Source organism: Adiantum capillus-veneris, chromosome 22 (assembly GCF_014529385.1).
Source record: "Adiantum capillus-veneris isolate H3 chromosome 22, ASM1452938v2, whole genome shotgun sequence".
Lineage (NCBI taxonomy): Eukaryota > Viridiplantae > Streptophyta > Polypodiopsida > Polypodiales > Pteridaceae > Adiantum > Adiantum capillus-veneris.
The window spans coordinates 103,076,461-103,095,337 of NC_140952.1; the positions used below are offsets into that span (position 1 = coordinate 103,076,461).

Consider the following 18,877-nt stretch of genomic DNA (forward strand, 5'->3'; position numbering starts at 1 on the left):
GTTGCATGAAGGGGGGAAGCCAGTTTACAGAGGGAGTGACAAATAGCGAGGTCGCTATTGGCCTAGCAGAGGAGGAGGACAGGGGTGCCGGAGGGGCGCCACACGGTGGTGGCGGGGCTGCATATGGCAGAGGGGCCGAGGGCCGCCTGGAGAAGGGGATAAGGGCCGCCAATGCTTGGGCTCACCAAGGGAGCTCTGCAGAGAAAGGCGCTGGAGGGCAGCGTGATTAAAGGAGGAGGCGGAGGTTGCATGGGACTCGCCAAGGTGACGGGGCAAGAAGGGTGGCGTGAGTAGAGCAGCGCTGCAGTGTCAAGGTGGCATGGTCGAGACCCAGGACAAGGGGAGGGTCTGAGAAGGGCCGCCAGAGGACCACCTTGAGGAGTGGGCTATAGAGGAGGAGAATGAGAGGGCCTGAAGGGGCGGCCATATCACAGGGTGCGCCATCTATTGAGACGGCAAGTGAAAAGAAAGGAAGGTCGAGAGTAGCCTGTGGGAACTAAGGTGTATTGTTGTGAGACACCAGAAAGTGAGCCAAGCAATCAAACTAGGATGGTGGTCTGTATGGGGATCCATCATTGTACACCCTCTTTGGAAGTTTTTGTCCACTTGATATTGGTTACATCTATCCGCAAATTTATGAATCCTTTCTTTCTGTGTTATTTATTGGTCTAGTATATGTGTATCTCCGAAGGCGATGGTGTATATGTGCTTTCTATATGGATGTTGATGTGTATAAGTCTGCAAGCTTGAAGATAAATGGGGATATGTCATGGATTCGATAGGAATTTGAGTGTCGATTGTTATTGGACTGCCTATATGTCACAAAGTGCTCTACAGTGTTATAGATGGACGCTATCTGAACCTACTTTGCAATCGAATCTATCTAGTCAAGGTTGGTCGGGATCGGGCTTGGACAGTAATTGTTTGCAGATTGCGTATCGTGGTGTGTGTTTGCTAGGGGATAGGGGTGTTGTGAGATCACTGACATACAAACTCATAACACACACATGGTGGCATAATAACAAGAAGTCATTTGTACTAACAGATTTTGCATGACACAGACAACAACATCTTTGGCGGAGGAGTAGTCAAAAGACAAGGACATACAACATGAGCAGGCTGATGAAGCATTCAAGCAATAAACCCCTTCTATTTTTTGGTTTTATTCTGGCTTTAGTAAGCCAAGTCCTTTGTAAAATGGTTTCCGGATGCATGATAGCATCCTTCAAGTTATCTGTAAATGCGTGTTAGCATCCCTCAAATTATCAAAATTCTGCTTCAGGTCGCAATAACACTATGAAGTCCGTATCTCAAAGTGTCCCCCCCCCCCGAGCTATATAGAGGCATCAAGTTTATGTGCTGGTGGTTTTCCCATTTCCCACTTTCCATCTTGTGGTGCCCCCACGGAGGACCAACTGATTGCTACCTAACAAGGTGTTCTTGAGTCACGATGAAGCAGGAGTTTGGGCCAGTGTTCAAAGGAGATGAGGATGCAGATGATTGGCTTGCAGATTTTGAGCTATTTATGCTGAGAGTACTACGGATGCCAGTTGATGAAGCAAAGCTCCAAACTCTACCTTTGGTGCTGCGAGGTAAAGCAAAACTTTGGTTTGATGGCTTAGAACACGTGCACAAGCAGACTTGGATCGGGTTTCACGATCAATTCTTACAAAGGTATCGAAAGGTGGTGTCGGCTTCGGAAGCAGATGCAAAGATCAAAGGATTGCAGCAGGACGTAAGTGCAGGTTTTGATGTTTTTGTTGCTAAATTTGAAGCTTATTGGGGGGATTTGGCGGCTGCTACCCAAGAAATCAATGCGGGATATTTGAAGCTTGAAAGGTTTCTATCTTGCTTGCATCCCTTTGTTCGTGAGAGAGTGGAGTATGAAGATCCAAGGACCTTTGATGAGGCTGTCAGAGTTGCTAGAGCAAAGAGCCGAAAGATGAAGAAACAAATGGAGGCAGGATTGCTACAGTCAGCCATCACGGTAGCCAGTGGACCCAGGCCCAAGCAAATCAATGAGCATCAAGAGGTAAAAGCTCATTTTCTTGATATGCATTTGATCAAAGCACATGAAGTTGATGCCAGGCTAGAAGAGTAGAAGAAGTGCCAACCAGGACTCAAATGATGCAGAGAGGTAAATTCAGGGTGCCACCCAGTTTGCTTCCTCAAGAGAGCGAGGTGGTAAAAGTTTTTCAAGAAGAGATTCTAGTTCCAGAACCAGCAACGAGGAAGGAAGCAGTGGTCCAAGAATTGACAAGTTTGAAAGAGGAGTCCGACAGTTCTCGTAGCTCCAGCAGCAGTTTGGACACATATAGCATGTGGGAGACGGAGTCCATGTCTTCTAGGTACGAAACTTATGATGTTTTTCATGTAGATGAAGTGGAGAGCAATGTATGCGAGTTGCCTGCCAGTCATTTGAATGTGGAAGAGAAGTATAGTGTTTCACCTTGTGTGAATCTGCCAGTTGAGCAGCCATCTCTTCTGTCTTGTGGTGGTGAGTCCCTGTTGGAGGAAGAAATATGGTTTGATTGTGCATTAGAACTAGTTGAAGAGCAGGTTTTTGAGGATGGAGTGCAGGAGCTGGAAGCAGAAGCGGTGGTAGGTCAAGTTGATTTATCTATGCAGGGGGTGAGGCAACCTTACCTTGGTGAGCATGTAGAGGTGCACTTTGAAGTTTTGCAGTTGGTTTGTGGCCATGGAGAGTTAACTCTGACAGGTGACTCTATGGAAGCTGATACAGGTGCATCCTATGAGAGTGAGGCTCCATGCAACGAAGAAGCTGTCGCCAACCTTGCAGGTGAGGAGGTGTTTGAAGAACAGGTTGTCGCTCTAGCAGGTCATGTTCTTGAGTATGAAGAGATGGTTTTGGCGTCGTTTACCGAGGGTTTGGATATAGGTTTGCAAAGGGATCATGTTTGCTTGGCTATGCAGCAGGTGGAGGCTAGCGGCAGGGTTTTGCTATTTTATGTGATGCTATTGATAGCTATGTTATTGGAGGTTTCTTTACAGGTGTTTTTGTTTCAGTGGCAAGGTTTTTTTGCAGAAGACTACACTATGGAGGGTTCGCTAGTTTTGTTTTTGATCGAGGCGGAGCCTACACTATGATTGGGGAAGCTTCGAGCTTTCCATTTGACCCTTGAGGGTGATGCAATAGCAGATGATTTTATCTCTATCTCTATCCTATCTATATATCCACTATCATTTTTCTTATGCAGTCTATAGCTCTATGTTATATCATTCTTTGTATACAGGCTTGTTTTACCTAAATAATACTATGGTTGAGTATAAATGCTCAACGAGGGGGTAGGCAATGATGGTACATCCAAACTGTGTCGATCTATGGAAGTGCAGGAAGTCGAGTGTGAGGTCCCCACCCCGTCTTCTCAAACGACGGATCTGATGGTAAACCTGGTGGCTATCAGATCTATAGCGGAAGCAAACAAAGTGGTTAATGGTTCATCTAGCGGACGATCTCTCATCACAAAGTAAGTCGAGCTCGAACCTACTAGCATCGAGATCTAGTTCCACCCCGCAGGGGAAGCGTGATTAACTTATCCAGCGATCCTAAGATCCACCTTCCAAGAGGAGAGAAGTCCCGAGTGCCTTTTTCCCCATGTTTTAGAGGCACATACACTTGAGGATTCGCCGCTCTTGGGGCAATGAGTAATACTAGAGTCGATTTATAACACTATGGGGACGGAGAGTTCCCGACTAATTGGGACCACCGTTCTCATAGGCATTGGCACCCTGAGCCAAGCCCCCACTTTCCACCCCATACTCACGCTTCCTTTGTGTTTCCTAATTACTACCACAATGGTTGTTCAACATATAAGTTCCTTGATTAGGTTCCGATTCACAAGGTTCATTAAGACAACCCCCGGGGGATTCACTCTATATACAAAACGGGACGCCACCTGCAAGCGGACAACTTTGATAAAACCCCTATATACGACTCATATTAGGGAATATGAGCCCTCTTTCTATGGTTATACGAAAGTCAATGCAGAAAACTATCATACCCCTATCTTACATATAAAATTTAGGTCTCACATGATCCAACTGAGTAAAACTAGTCAAAGAGCGTGTAGCATAGTGATTGAAAATGTACTAAGAAACCACTTTTGTATAACTAGATGTACCCTCAATGTGTCTTAGTTTGACTTTCAAACTATGTGCCTGTTCAGCCTGCACTCTAGCTACTCGTCCATTTTGACCCATCTAAATTACTCAAAAAACATGGTTATAAGTTGCGTTAGGTTCTTCATGTAAATTTTCATCTATACAAACTCTTTATAGCTTTCATCCCTCAACAAATAAACTATAATAACAAAACAAGCAATTGATACAAAGCAATGTTGGTTCTTGCATGTGTCTTGGTAGCTATTGAGTCACTGCAAGTTTGAGGGAAGACTCTTTTGGGAAGCCATGATTTTCAAACACAAAAAATTAATTTCATTTTCCCCTTTTCTCACTTCCCCTTGCGCCCCTAAATATGATAACCCCTCCCTTATTTTTAAGCTTAGGAGATAAATTATTGGGGACCTACCCATAACTTATACGATTATGTAACTTGTAAAAAACCCCCCCTCCCTGCACTTACGTGGTACGGTAAGTTTTCCATGGCGAATCCCCTGGGAGACAACCCTTCAACTAGTATTGCAAAGCGGCACCAAGACAGTAACTCTAGTAAAAATTTTACTCAAAACTTATTCATTAAAATTCCAATGTTCTGGAGGTACAACATCCCCCCTCCAGCGAGAGTTTACTCCTTCCGTTGTCGCCTAGATGCCCATACAACTAGGTATGTCCATCGCTTAACCAGCAGATGTGGACATTCACACCGCATAGAACGCAAGACATGGGTTCCCACCGCTTAACCAGCAGACGTGGGTATCCACCGCTTAACCAGCAGATGTGGATTCAAGAGCCCTTAACCAGGAGCTCTGCCCCCTGTGGATCAGGAGGGGGTTCGGACTAGTATCAACATTGGAAATAGAAATGGACAGGCCAAGCTAAATTTTCCCTAGCAAACATTCTTTCCTATCTCAAACAGTATATCCAACAATCATTCTTTCCTACTTGAAAATCAAATATATTTCAATTCAAATGTCGTGATCTCCATTGGATTTCTCTAATATGTTTAGGGATATGTTCTTTCCTAACTTATCGAATGCAATGTTAAATTGAGCAAAACATGAATTAAAAATGTGACCTACCTCCGCAATTTCCTCATCATTGCTCCGTGAGTTGGCCGGTGCTTGGTCGACCATGGGAGATTTTCCCTTCTGATGTGTGTTGCTTGTCCCAACCTCGCGGTCGTGGGAACCACCAAAACGAGTTCTCTTTACCAGGGCCATATTATACTCACTACTTAAATTGACAACTTGGAAAAAGAGAGCTAATATTCAAGAGTACATATGACCAAAATGACGGATTAGTCTCAATAAGCAAACTCCTTTATACGAGAGGTTTGATTACTTCAAGACATAGAGATTTCTGATAGCCCCTTACTTGTTCTATGGGAATTGGCCCAAGGTTAATTATTTGGCCTAGGTAATTAAGAATTTCACATTTCTACTTGATCTATTTACTAGAGATGAATTAGGCATGCTTAATCACTTCCTAACGCAAGTAGAGATTTGCATATTTACCGCATGCATAGGTGAGAGGATTCCTTTTTTCTAGTGGATTAATTGTGGAATTAATTACACTAATTACATCCTAATATTTGAACAAATTGAATCTAAACATAGCTATATAAACATTGTGTGGTAATAGAATGAAACAGACTAACCTTACCACATTGCTAGTTTGATTCTATCATCATTAACTATAATGACTTAGTGGATAATTCTCTTATTGCTAATCATACATTAATCTATGATTAAGAGAGGTGAATTGTTTGCATAATTGACAATTAGAATTAATAATGTGTAATCGAATAATCATATAGCAATTTAGAGAGTGTCTAATGAGAAATTTAACTGTGATTATGCATACTAGCAGCGGAATTATGAGAACCATAGAAGGAATTATAACATAACGTGAAATTAGCTTTATGTTATCGTAGTTTGGGCTGAATTTGAATCAATTTGCTGATCCAAAGTAGCTTCTTGTGGCGAGAATTGGGCAGCACTTCCGTCTTTTGCTCCTTCTCCAAAGGCTATGTGTGCCGGCAACACCTCCCCAAGGTGTGTGTGTGTATATACTGAATGTGTGTGTGAGAATATATGTGCTTGTGTATGTGTGAGAATGCTCTTATATAGGCTCACAAGCTCAAAATTTCGAAATCACCTGCTATGCTGGTCTGGAGTCCACTCAAGCCTTCATGGACAGGGTTACTTGCATGGGGTGCATGGGCTACAAAGTGTCCAGTTTGCTATTCTAACTCACTCACTCACTATCTCTAAAGCTAGGAAAGTAGCCCACAATCCTAGAGCCGGTTCCCACACAGCCCCTGAGTCCCGGTGCCTCCCCGCACAACTTTAGGAAAATTTAATTTTAACCTAAGATGGGCAATACGAATCAGAATTTAATGCCGAAACTTGCTATACTAAGCTCTAACTAAGGTGTATTAACCTGGGTACCTGCCATATTTAGCAGCCCCCGACGTCCGTAAATGCTTTTTTTACAAATTTGGGGTGCGCGTGCAGTTTTTTGAGACGATCAAAACTGACGGGTCGGGTGACCAAAAACTTACTATTGTTGGAAAATTTCCACAAAAATTGTTTTAATTCACTTTTGGAAGCTTTATGACATCCTAAACATCATGGCATAGACAAATTTTAAAAAACTTCTAAAAATAGTAACTTTTTCCATTATGATTGTTTCATGGTACAATGGTGTTCTTTTAGCTCGGGATCGGAGACCTTATATCCTCTCCAACGTGAAAAATTTGAGATGTCCTCATCTCAAGAATACATATGGATAAACTCTATGCCAACTACTTAGGTACATATATCTTTTGTCTAAAGTAAAGACATCCTTTGATAATAGAATAGTCTTTAGCTTTATGTGTTTTATTCTACTGAACTTTGATGAGATCCTGGTGCTTGAATTATTACTCACTAGGATTAGCAGTTGCAGCATATAGAGCTGCTCTCTCATCAGCTTCGTCACCCATAGTTGGTAATCTCACTTCGGCATTAGCGAAAGCTCCGCTTCCTTGTCCTATGTTTCCTCTTCCTCGGCCCCCTCTTCCGTTTGGTTGACCTCGCCCGTCGATGTTTAGAGGTACATTATTAGCACCGGATGTTTGGGAAATCCTTTTTGGACATCGTCTTTTGTAATGTCCATACTCCTGGCACTCAAAACATCTTACGTTGGGAAACTCGGTAGCTGCCGTAGTAGCTACTACCAGACGATGGTCGTATGCAGGGTTGATTGGTCTGTTACTCCAGTTGTCTGGCCTGGCTCTCTTTGACAAATAGTATTCACTATCTTGGGTAGTCCTCTGAATCTCTTTAGCTAACGGTTTGGCCCTTAGCAAGGCATCTTGCAGAGTTGCTGGCCTGAGAGCTTCTAGTCGGTTGTTCAAGGGGTCAATGAGTCCTTGGCAGAACCGTGCTACTTGCTGTTCCAATGTCATCCTAGGAGCATATCTCCAAAGTGTGACAAACTTCGATTAGTATTCTTTGACGAAAGAAGTCAACTGTCGAAGTGAGAAAAACTCATTCATCTTCAAGGCTTTGTGAGCAGGTAGTAAGCATCTCTCCATCACAGCAGCCTTGATGTCCTCCCATGACTGGGAAGATCCCTTGATATCCAAGTCCCTACAATGTTGTTTTCACCAGATCTTGGCATCGCCAGACAAGCGAAACATCGCAAGCATGGTTTGGTTCTCAGGTTGAGTTCCCGTAGCTTCGAAATAGTCATCCATTGCTTCCATCCATACTTTTGCATCTCTCTCCACATTAACCCCTTCGCCTTTAAAGCTTGGAGGATGAGCTTGCTTAAGGAGAAGCTTTTTCTCCTGAACGGAAGTATATAGCGCAGTAGACGGTACCTATCCAATGATATAAAACTCATTACTATAGCACTCTTCTCATATGAACCTAGGCTTTTCCATACTCAAGAAGAAATTTAACTTTTTGGGCTTAACCAGCCTACTTAATTTGTACAACTATCACAAAGGATTCAACCATCCCACCATTAGTTTAAATTCCATTGAATACATCCAAAATTTTCAGATAAATAATGATAAAAACTTTACTCTAGAGCTTTGATCCATACTTATAACTTTATGTACATCAACAGGCTACCTGCCCGTAGCACTAGTCGCACCAACGACTTCTCAAAAAACATCATGTGGAACCCACTGAATCCCAACAAGCTCAATGAGTAAAAATCTTTAACATCACTCAGGAGACAATCCACTAGACAAATCCAATGTCATTATTCTGGGAAACATCATGCTCAAGCTCGGAGTACGAGCAATCCAACTATACCTTATTTTTAAAAAAATTCAAACAACATCATTTTCCAGTTCGTAAACCTATGGCCCTGATACCAGTGAGTGGCACAAAATGGTAACCATATTTTCGCAACATTTGTCAGCCTACAACGTCCTCTTCCTCATATGTGTATATATTTTTCTACGCTATTAAGTTATCTAGAGTAAATTCCCCCTCTTCGTTTAACCTTTGTGGCGACACATACATTATACTCTTCCCAAAAATGTCACCTTAGTCATATATTTATATTACCACCCTTTTCTTTTTTGCTTTGTAAATAGAATAAGCATACAATAACCAACTATATACCCCCAAACTTTCTTACCTCTTGTGAATTAGTAGTAGAAAAATAATATATCCATCTTCCACCCCATATAGATAAATTCCCATGGAAATCAACTCTCCACTTGTCTTTACCAAAGATTATGGTCCCTCTCTACAAGTCTGCTATGCCCCCTACATAGGTGGCCCAATATCTCTTAAGAATATACATATAGTTTCTCTCCTTTCAAAAAGACTCCAATTGTATATTCTTTTCACAAGAAAATAATATTGGGCCCTCCTCTATTTGTTTAAGCACCATAGTCTTTTGAAAAAGCATGATTTCCCTTGGATGCATACAAGCAAAGGGCCCATACAAGAAGACTTGGAAGAAAAAGGTTCCCTAGCCTAGTGTGGACCTTCCAAACCCAATTCCTTGGTGCATGAGCGTGAAGAATAGTCCAAATTCATATCAAACGTGTTGAGAAGGTCAATTTTGCCTTTTGAAGCATGTCATTCCGAGCTACAGGTAAAAAGTTATGGTCAAAATAGTGTAAATCTGTCAGATTCGCAGCAAAAGGGAACTGTGAATCAAGTAAATCAAGAGGGTGAGATCTTATTTTTCCCCTACTCATATTCTAAAAGAGCAATGAGTGTTCAAGGTCACTTGCATGTGATGGGACCAACCTAAAGATGCTTTCTAAATGCCAAGACAGACAAGTTGAGATACCCCGCAGGAGCCACCCGTAGGGCCTCATGGTGGGGCCCACCTACATTATGCACCCCTATGGAGCCTTCACGGTCTAAAATGATATTTTTGGTGAATAAATAGTCCCTTTTATGTTCAATATTCAATGAGTGGTCAAAGGACACTTAATTAGGTCTAATCACTTACTCTAATTAAGTGTCGCATAATCCCACTCCTACACAACTATAAATAGCCCCCCTTGGAGAGACTCAAGGACACACACCTATATTTTCAACTTCATGTTGTTTCTTGATCAATAGTAGAGAAAACCCCAACTCTCCCTCTTTCACATCCTCCCTCCTAACCCTCCTCTTTGGAGGAAGTGCAACTCTATTCTCCACTCTTTCCATTCTACAATCTCTTACTCCATCAACCCAATAAATCATTTGTAGCACCTCAATAACTTGTAAATACATCATGATCTCTCTCATGGTTATGTTAATGATCATGAAATCATCTTCAAAACTTTTAAGTGTCCCAATTCGTGATGGTTAGCCAGCGTCTGTCCTCCCCTTAAAAGGTGTGCGAGAAATCAAGTAAGTGTTCTATTCTCAATTTACCATTGGTTTGTTTCTCCACACTTATTCAATTGGTCTAAAGAAATTTCTCACTCCAACTCTCTTTTGCTTCATTACATATGCATGTGGCTACCTCTCATGGTGATTTTATTTGTGTCACGGCATTGCATAGATGGAGATGAGCTCTCTATGCAAAGTGTGTTAGTTTGATGTAAGTGATTCTCTTGTGTGTTTGAGAGGCAAGTCTTGTGCGCATGATTTTTTGATGAGTGCTTGAGAGAGGAAGATTTTGGATGTATTATGGGTATTCTTATGGGGAGAAGGTGAATGCTATTCCACAAATTGCATATTTCATTTTGATGCACGGCATTGGGTTGCATAATCGTTGATGGTGTTCAAGTGTCCAAAGTGTATATAGAGTAGGGGGGTTTTCAAAGTGTGCTGCTTGAGTGGGTGAGTGCAAGTGTTATTTTGATTGGTTTCCTTCTCCACTCCCAAAAGAAGGTGGTGCCCCAAGTAGTGTGTGTACCTCTTTACGAACATTTTGTTAGGGTAGGCCCATTGGTTTGGGTTTAGAGGCCCCATTTCAAAAAGCTCGCCCTCACCAGGTGTGAGGTCCCCACCCCGTCGTCTCAAACGATGGATCTGATGGTAAACCTGGTGGTCACTAGATCTACAGCGGAAGCAAACAAAGTGGTTTATGGTTCATCTAGCGGACGATCTCTCATCAGAAAGTGAGTCGAGTTCGAGCCTACTAGCATCGAGAACTAGTTTCACCCCGCAGGGGAAGCGTGATTAACTTATCTAGCGATCCTAAGACCCACCTTCCAAGAGAAGAGAAGTCCTGAGTTCCTTTTTCCCCATGTTTCAGAGGCAGGTACACTTGAGGCTTCGCCGCTCTTGGGGCAATGAGTAATACTAGAGTCGATTTATAACACTATGGGGACGAAGAGTTCCCGACTAATCGGGACCACCCTTCTCATAGGCATTGGCAACCCAAGCCAAGCCCCCACTTTCCACCCCATACTCACACTTCCTTTGTGTGTCCTAATTACTACCACAATGGTTGTTCAACATATAAGTTCCTTGATTAGGTTCAGATTCACAAGGTTTATTAAGACAACCCTTCAAGCAATATTGCAAAGCGGCACCAAGATAGTAACTCTAGTAAAAATTTTACTCAAAACTTATTCATTAAAATTCCAATTTTCTGGAGGTACAACATCCCCCCTCCAACGAAAGTTTACTCCTTCTGTTGTCGCCTAGCTGCCCATACAACTAGGTATGTCCACCGCTTAACCAGCAGACGTGGACATTCCCACCGCATAGAACGCAAGACGTGGGTTCCCATCGGTTAACCAATAGACGTGGGTATCCACCGCTTAACCAGACATGCATTCAAGAGCCCTTAACCAGGAGCTCTCCCCCTGTGATCAATGGGGGGTTCGGACTAGTATCAACATTGGAAACAGAAATGAACAGGGCGAGCTAAATTTTCCCTAGCAAACATTCTTTCCTATCTCAAACAGTATATCCAACAATCATTCTTTCCTACTTGGAAATCAAAATATATTTCAACTCAAATGCCGTGATCTCCGTTGGATTTCTCCAACATGTTTAGGGATATGTTCTTTCCTAACTTATCGAATGCAATGTTAAATTGAGCAAAACATGAATTAAAAATGTGACCTACCTCCGCAATTTTCTCATCATTGCTCCGTGAGTTTGCCGGTACTTGGTCGACCATGGGAGCTTTTCCCTTTCCATGTGTGTTGCTTGTCCCAGCCTCGCGGTCATGGGAACCACCGAAACGAGTTCTCTTTATCGGGGCCATATTATACTCACTACTTAAATTGACAACTTGGAAAAAGAGAGCTAATATTCAAGAGTATATACCACCAAAATTACGGATTAGTTTCAATAAGCAAACTCCTTTATACGAGAGGTTTGATTACTTCAAGACATAGAGATTTCTGATAGCCCCTTACTTGTTCTATGGGAATTGGCCTTAAGGTTAATTATTTGGCCTAGGTAATTAAGAATTTCACATTTCTACTTGATCTATTTACTAGAGATGAATTAGACATGCTTAATGACTTCCTAATGCAAGTAGAGATTTGCAAATTTAACGCATGCATAGGTGAGAGGATTCCTTTTTCCTAGTGGATTAATTATGGAATTAATTACACTAATTACATCCTAATATTTGAACAAATTGAATCTAAACATAGCTATATAAACATTGTGTGGTAATAGAATGAAATAGACTAACCTTACCACATTGCTGGCTGGATTCTATCATTCATTAACTATAATGACTTAGTGGATAATTCTCTTATTGCTAATCATGCATTAATCTATGATGAGGAGAGGTTAATTGTTTGCATAATTGAGAATTAGAATTAATAATGTGTAATTGAATAATCATATAGCAATTTAGAGAGTGTCTAATGAGAAATTTAACTGTGATTATGCATACTAGCAGCGGAATTATGAGAACCATAGAAGGAATTATAACATAACGTGAAATTAGCTTTATGTTACCGTAGTTTGGGCTGCATTTGAATCAATTTGGTGATCCAAAGGAGCTTCTTGTGGCGAGAATTGGGCAGCACTTCCGTCTTTTGCTCCTTCTCCAAAGGCTATGTGTGCCGGCAGCACCTCCCCAAGGTGTGTGTGTGTGTGTGTGTACTGAATGTGTGTGTGAGAATATATGTGCTTGTGTATGTGTGAGAATGGTCTTATATAGGCTCACAAGCTCAAAATTTTGAAATCACCTGCTATGCTGGTCTAGAGTCCGGGTCTAGAGTCCACTGCCTTCATGGACAGGGTTACTTGCATGGGGTGCATGGGCTGCAAAGTGTCCCGTTTGCTATTCTAACTCACTCACTCACTATCTCTCAAGTTGGGAAAGTAGCCCACGAGCCCTATCTGTGTGTGAGGGCGCCTTCTACGTGCCATATCAACTCAGCAGTGTCCTGGAGCCGATTCGCACACAGCCCTAGAGTCTCAAATTTGGGATACGGGTGCAGTTTTTGAGACGATCAAAACTGACGGGTCAGGTGACCAAAAACTTAGTATTTTTGGAAAATTTCCACAAAAATTATTTTAATTCACTTTTGGAAGCTTTATGACATTCTAAACATCATGGCATTGACAGATTTTGAAAAACTGCTAAAAATAGTAACTTTTTTCATTATGATTGTTTCATGGTACAATGGTGTTCTTTTAGCTCGAGATAAGAGACCTTACATCGAGGCATGGCATTCTGTAGGAAAATCGCAAAGACCTTGAGAAGATATTGGATGGAGCGAGGAGCCAGGTACACTAAGTTGGACCACTCGCTAGTCAAAACTGCAATTTTTTTTGTTATCACATGTGGCAGGAGCATATGCTCATCTCACAAGGTTGGGAATGAGGCAAGGGGTGCTGGATGCAGGTATCATCAAGTTTGTGATATGGGATTTGGGGCAGGCTGTCTACACAACACTCGACTATCCAGATGTGTATGCCAAATGTGGCTTCTAGCAGAGCGAGGATGGCTTTCCACCATATTGGTCGAGGTGTGATGGTGTACATGTGCTTTCTATATGGATGTTGATGTGTATAAGTCTGCAAGCTTGAAGATAAACGGGGATATTGCAAGGATTGGATAGGAATTTGAGTGTCGATTGTTATTGGACTGCCTATATGTCACATAGTGCTCTACAATATTATAGATGGGGCCTATCTGAATCTACTTTGCAATCGGATCTATCTAGTCAAGGTTGGTCGGGATTGGGCTTGGACAATAATTGTTTGCAGATTGTGTATCGTGGTGTGTGTTTGCTACGGGATAGGGGTGTTGTGAGATCATTGATCTATATAGAGGAATCGAGTTTATGTGCTGGTGGTTTTCCCATTTCCCCCTTTCCATGTTGTGGTGCCCCCACGGAGGACCCACTGATTGCTTCCTAACAAGGTGTTCTTGAGTCAAGATGAAGCAGGAGTTTGGGCCAGTGTTCAAAGGAGATGAGGATGCAGATGATTGGCTTGCAGATTTTGAGCTATTTATGCTGAAACTACTACGGATGCCAGGGGATGAAGCAAAGCTCCAAACTCTACCTTTGTTGCTGCGAGGTAAAGCAAAAGTTTGGTTTTATGTCTTAGAAGATGTGCACAAGCAGACTTGGATCGGGTTTCGCGAGCAATTCTTACAAAGGTATCGAAAGGTGGTGTCGGCTTCGGAAGCAGATGCAAAGATCAAAGACTTGCAGCAGGACGTAAGTGTAGGTTTTGATGTTTTTGTTGCTAAATTTGAAGCTTATTGGGGGGATTTGGTGGCTGCTACCCAAGCAATCAATGTGGGATATTTGAAGCTTGAAAGGTTTCTATCCTGCTTGCATCCCTTTTTTCGTGAGAGAGTGGAGTATGAAGATCCAAGGACCTTTGATGAGGCTGTCAGAGTTGCTAGAGCAAAGAGCCAAAAGATGAACAAAAAAATGGAGGTAGGATTGCTACAGTCGGCCATCACGGTAGCCAGTGGACCCAGGCCCAAGCAGATCAATGAGCATCAAGAGGTAAAAGCTCATTTTCTTGATATGCATTTGATCAAAGCACATGAAGCTGATGCCAGGCTAGAAGAGGTAGAAGAAGTGCCAACCAGGACTCACATGATGCAGAGAGGTATACTCAGGGCGCCACCCAGTTTTCTTCCTCAACAGAGCGAGGTGGTAAAAGTTTTTCAAGAAGAGGTGCCAGTTCCAGAACCAGCAACGAGAAAGGAAGCAGTGGTCCAGGAATTGGCAAGTTCGAAAGAGGAGTTCGACAGTTCTCATAGCTCCAGCAGCAGTTTGGACACAGATAGCATGTGGGAGACGGAGTCCATGTCTTGTAGGTACAAAACTTATTATGTTTTTCATGTAGATGAAGTGGAGAGCAATGTATGCGAGTTTCCTGCCAGTCATTTGAAGGTCGAAGAGAAGTATAGTGTTTCACCTTGTGTGAATCTGCGAGTCGAGCAGCCATCTCTTGTGTCTTGTGATGGTGAGTCCCTATTGGAGGAAGAAATATGGTTTGATTGTGCATCAGACCTAGTTGAAGAGCAAGTTTTTGAGGATGGCTTGTGGCTGCGGAGAGTTAACTCCGGCAGGTGACTCTATGGAAGCTGATACAGGTGCAGCCTATGAGAGTGAGGCTCCATGCAACAAGGAAGGTGTCGCCAACCTTGCAGGTGATGAGGTGTTTCAAGAACAGGTTGTCGCTCTAGCAGGTCATGTTCTTGAGTATGAAGAGATGGTTTTGGCGTCGTTTATAGAGGGTTTGGATATAGGTTTGCAAAGGGATCAGGTTTTCCTTGCTATGCAGCAGGTGGAGGCTAGCGGCAGGGTTTTGCTATTCTATGTGATTCTATTGATAGCTATGTTATTGGAGGTTGCTTTACAGGTGTTTTTGTGTCAGTGGCAAGGTTTTTTTGTAGAAGACTACACTATGGAGGGTTCTCTAGCAGGTCATAGGGCAGCTGCTTGTGGTACCAATGCTTCAAGTGGTCAAAAGTATGTTTATGGTTTGCATGAGGGCTTGTGGATGCAGGGTGAGGAGGCTCCATGTTATGAAGAACTGGAAGGATGGCCTATCTATTGGCCTACAGGTGCAAAGGAAGACTGGAATGTGAATGCCTTACAGGTGAATGGCCACGACCATTGTTTTGTTTTTGATCCAGGCGGAGCCTACACTATGATTGGGGAAGCTTCGAGCTTTCCATTTGACCCTGGGGGGTGATGCAATAGCAGATGCTTTTCTCTCTATCTCTATCCTATCTATATAGCCACTGTCATTTTTCTTATGCAGTCTATAGATCTATGTTATATCATTCTCTCTATACAGACTTATTTTACCTAAATAATACTACGGTTGAGCATAAATGCTCAACGAGGGGGTGGGCAATGATCGTACAGCCAAAACTGTGTCGATCTATGGAAGTGCAAGAAGTCGAGGCATGGCATTTTATTGGCAAATGGCAAAGACCTTGAGCAGATATTTGATGGATCCAGGAGCAAGGTACACCGAGTTGGAGCACTCGCTAGTCAAAAGTGCAATTGTTTTTTGCTATCACAAGTAGCAGGAGCATATGCTTCTATCACATGGTTGGGAACGAGGCAAGAGGTGCTGGATGCAAGTATCATCAAGTTTGTGATATGGGATTTGGGGCAGGCTTTCTGCAAGACACTCGACTATCCAGATGTGTATGCCAAATGTGGCTTCTAGCAGAGTGAGGATGGCTTTCCACCATATTGGTCGAGGTGCTCAAAGGTAATAGAGAATGATGGATACCTCTATCAAATGGTGCCGTAGTGTGTACAAAATGGTGGCTCCATTCCGGCAACCATAAGGTCATGTTATAAGGCTTTGTGTTGAGCATAGCTTAAAGCGGAGTCGACGAGCAGCAGATGGGCAAGGAGAGCGCCGGTGGGAGTTTTGCATGGAAAGTCGGGGCCAGAGAGGAGAGTTGAGGGCGGCATGAAGACCACCTTGAAAAGAACGCATGCTGCATAGGTTGATTGACCGCCAATGGGCTGCATGGTTGAAGGGCTGCCACTTGCAGACAATTGGACGGACCGCGGGTTGCCTCTCGTGGGAACGGCAGCTTAGTCGCGAGGTAAGGATTTTTTAAATGGCCAAGCTATATATAAAAAAAAAAACGCTGCAGTTTGCAGTCCGCTGAAAGCCAGAGGGCCATTTGGTGGCGTGCCATGGAAAGAAAGGAGAGAGCACGGCCAGTTGCATAAGGCAAGCCCGCCAGGTGAATACAAAAGGGGCACGACAGTTGCATGAAGGGGGGAGGCCAGTTTACAGAGGGAGTGCCCAATAGCGAGGTTGTTATTGGCCTAGCAGAGGAGGAAGACAGGGTCGCCAGAGGGGCGCGGCCGAGGGCCGCCTAGAGAAGGGGATAAGGGCCACCAATGCTTGGGCTCACCAAGGGAGCTCTGCAGAGGGAGGCACTGCAGGGCAGCTTGATTAAAGGAGGAGCCGGAGGTTGCATGGGACTCGCCAAGTTGACGGGGCAGGAAGGGTGGCGTGAGTAGAGCAGCACTGCAGTGTGGAGGTGGCATGGTCGAGAGCGAGGACAAGGGGAGGGCCTGAGAAGGGCCGCCAGAGGACCACCTTGAGGAGTGGGCTGCAGAGGAGGAGAACAAGAGGGCCTGAAGGGGCGGCCATATCACAGGGTGCGCCATCTATTGAGACGGCATGTGAAAAGAAAGGAAGGTCGAGAGCAGCCTGTGGGAGCTAAGGTGTATTGTTGTGAGCCACCAGAAAGTGAGCCAAGCAATCAAACTAGGATGGTAGTCTGTATGGGGATCCATCATTGTACACCCTTTTTGGAAGTTATTGTCTACCTGATATTGGTTACATCTATCCGCGAATTTATCAATTCTTTCTTTCTCTGTTATCTATTGGTCCAGTATATGTGTATCTCGGAAGGCGATGGTGTATATGTGCTTTCTATATGGATGTTGATGTGTATAAGTCTGCAACCTTGAAGATAAACGGGGATATGTCAAGGATTGGATAGGAATTTGAGTGTTGATTGTTATTGGAATGCCTATATGTCACATGGTGCTCTACAGTGTTATAGATGGAGGCTATCTGAACCTACTTTGCAATCGGATCTATCTAGTCAGGGTTGGTCGGGATCGGGCTTGGACAGTAATTGTTTGCAGATTGCGTATCGTGGTGTGTGTTTGCTAGCAGATAGGGGTGTTGTGAGATCATTGAGCTATATAGAGGCATCGAGTTTATGTACTAGTGGTTTTTCCATTTCCCCCTTTCCAATGTTAGTTTTGCCTAGAAAGTTCAATGCGGACAAGCTCGACCAAAAATAGCAGGTTTTGTACGTGGGTGTAAAAGACATGTCCAAAGTGCTTACCAAGTGGAAAAATGAGGTTCAACATTAAATTTTAGCCCTAAGGATTTTTCCACAAATTTAGGGATTTTTCCCAGCTCGTTCGGGCTTTTTACAGACAAAACGGGTCATTTTTGGACTAAAAATGGTCAAAAATAGCCTAAAAACAACTCAAAATAGCTCAAAATGCCACATCCATGATGGTGCCATATTTTTTTAAGCTGTGGGGGAAATAGCAATAATGAGCTCATTTGGGCACATGAGCAAGGAGATACAGCCATTCCTTTACAGGGTGCTAGTGTAGTCCCGTGCTGCTTCCAGTACATGGTTGAGGCTGTGAGGCCTCCAATTAGGGTTTCCCCTCCTCAAATAACTACTTGGGCTTCTCCAATGAAATACTCAAGCTTCCATGAAATGGTCACGATGAAGAATCTAAGCATAAATTTAGGGTTTTAAACAGGGCGAATGAGCAATGCATCTGTGCAATTGGGAGCGAGGCTACGCCTAATCTTCACACACACAAGAGTTTTGAGTTAAATCATGGTTCTTTTTCAAAGTGGAGCTTTCATGGCTGGAGTTTTGTTCTTTTTTAGTGTATTTTTAGCTTCAAATCATCTACTCCTTTTGCTTGAATTTGCTATAAATCCTCACAATCAGAGGCCCGACACTTTCCTTGTCGCATTGCACACTTCTTGACAACGCGTATGATGTCTCCCTAGCTTGAAAATAAACCTAGAAGCTAACTTGACCCATTCTAAGCCTTCATTACATGATTATGAAAGCATGTACCAAGTTTCGCCCCATTTGAACCTCATTTTCTCAAACCTAAGCCAGAATATAACTCCAAGACCTGAAAAGAGATATAATGGTCACAACTTGCCCAAATGACATCAAAATTGAAATCCAAGCATATATACATGATATACATGCTATGAGCTATGCACATATGACATATCAACTCATCTGAGCACTTGGACATCATACGCATATGATGTCTCACAACATGACTCAA

General features: G+C 43.1%; 1 protein-coding gene and 2 pseudogenes across 1 annotated transcript; 2 read left to right on the plus strand and 1 right to left on the minus strand.

Moving 5' to 3' along the window:
• The first annotated feature begins 1,450 nt into the window (after positions 1-1,450).
• On the plus strand, positions 1,451-3,164 carry LOC147429937 (uncharacterized; annotated as a pseudogene).
• A 10,796-nt stretch (positions 3,165-13,960) lies between these two features.
• LOC147429938 (uncharacterized) lies at positions 13,961-14,802 on the plus strand (annotated as a pseudogene).
• Positions 14,803-16,786: 1,984 nt separating this feature from the next.
• On the minus strand, positions 16,787-17,816 carry LOC147429939 (uncharacterized). The gene has a single exon (XM_086495507.1). It carries the CDS (start codon positions 17,195-17,197, stop codon positions 16,850-16,852), a length of 348 nt encoding a protein of 115 aa, XP_086351633.1. The 5' UTR covers positions 17,198-17,816; the 3' UTR covers positions 16,787-16,849.
• Between the last annotated feature and the right edge of the window lie 1,061 nt (positions 17,817-18,877).

Excerpts from the sequence above, each read along its gene's own strand:
- LOC147429939 (XM_086495507.1), bottom strand. The coding sequence starts at position 17,197 with ATGGCGCACCCTGTGATATGGCCGCCCCTTCAGGCCCTCTTGTTCTCC.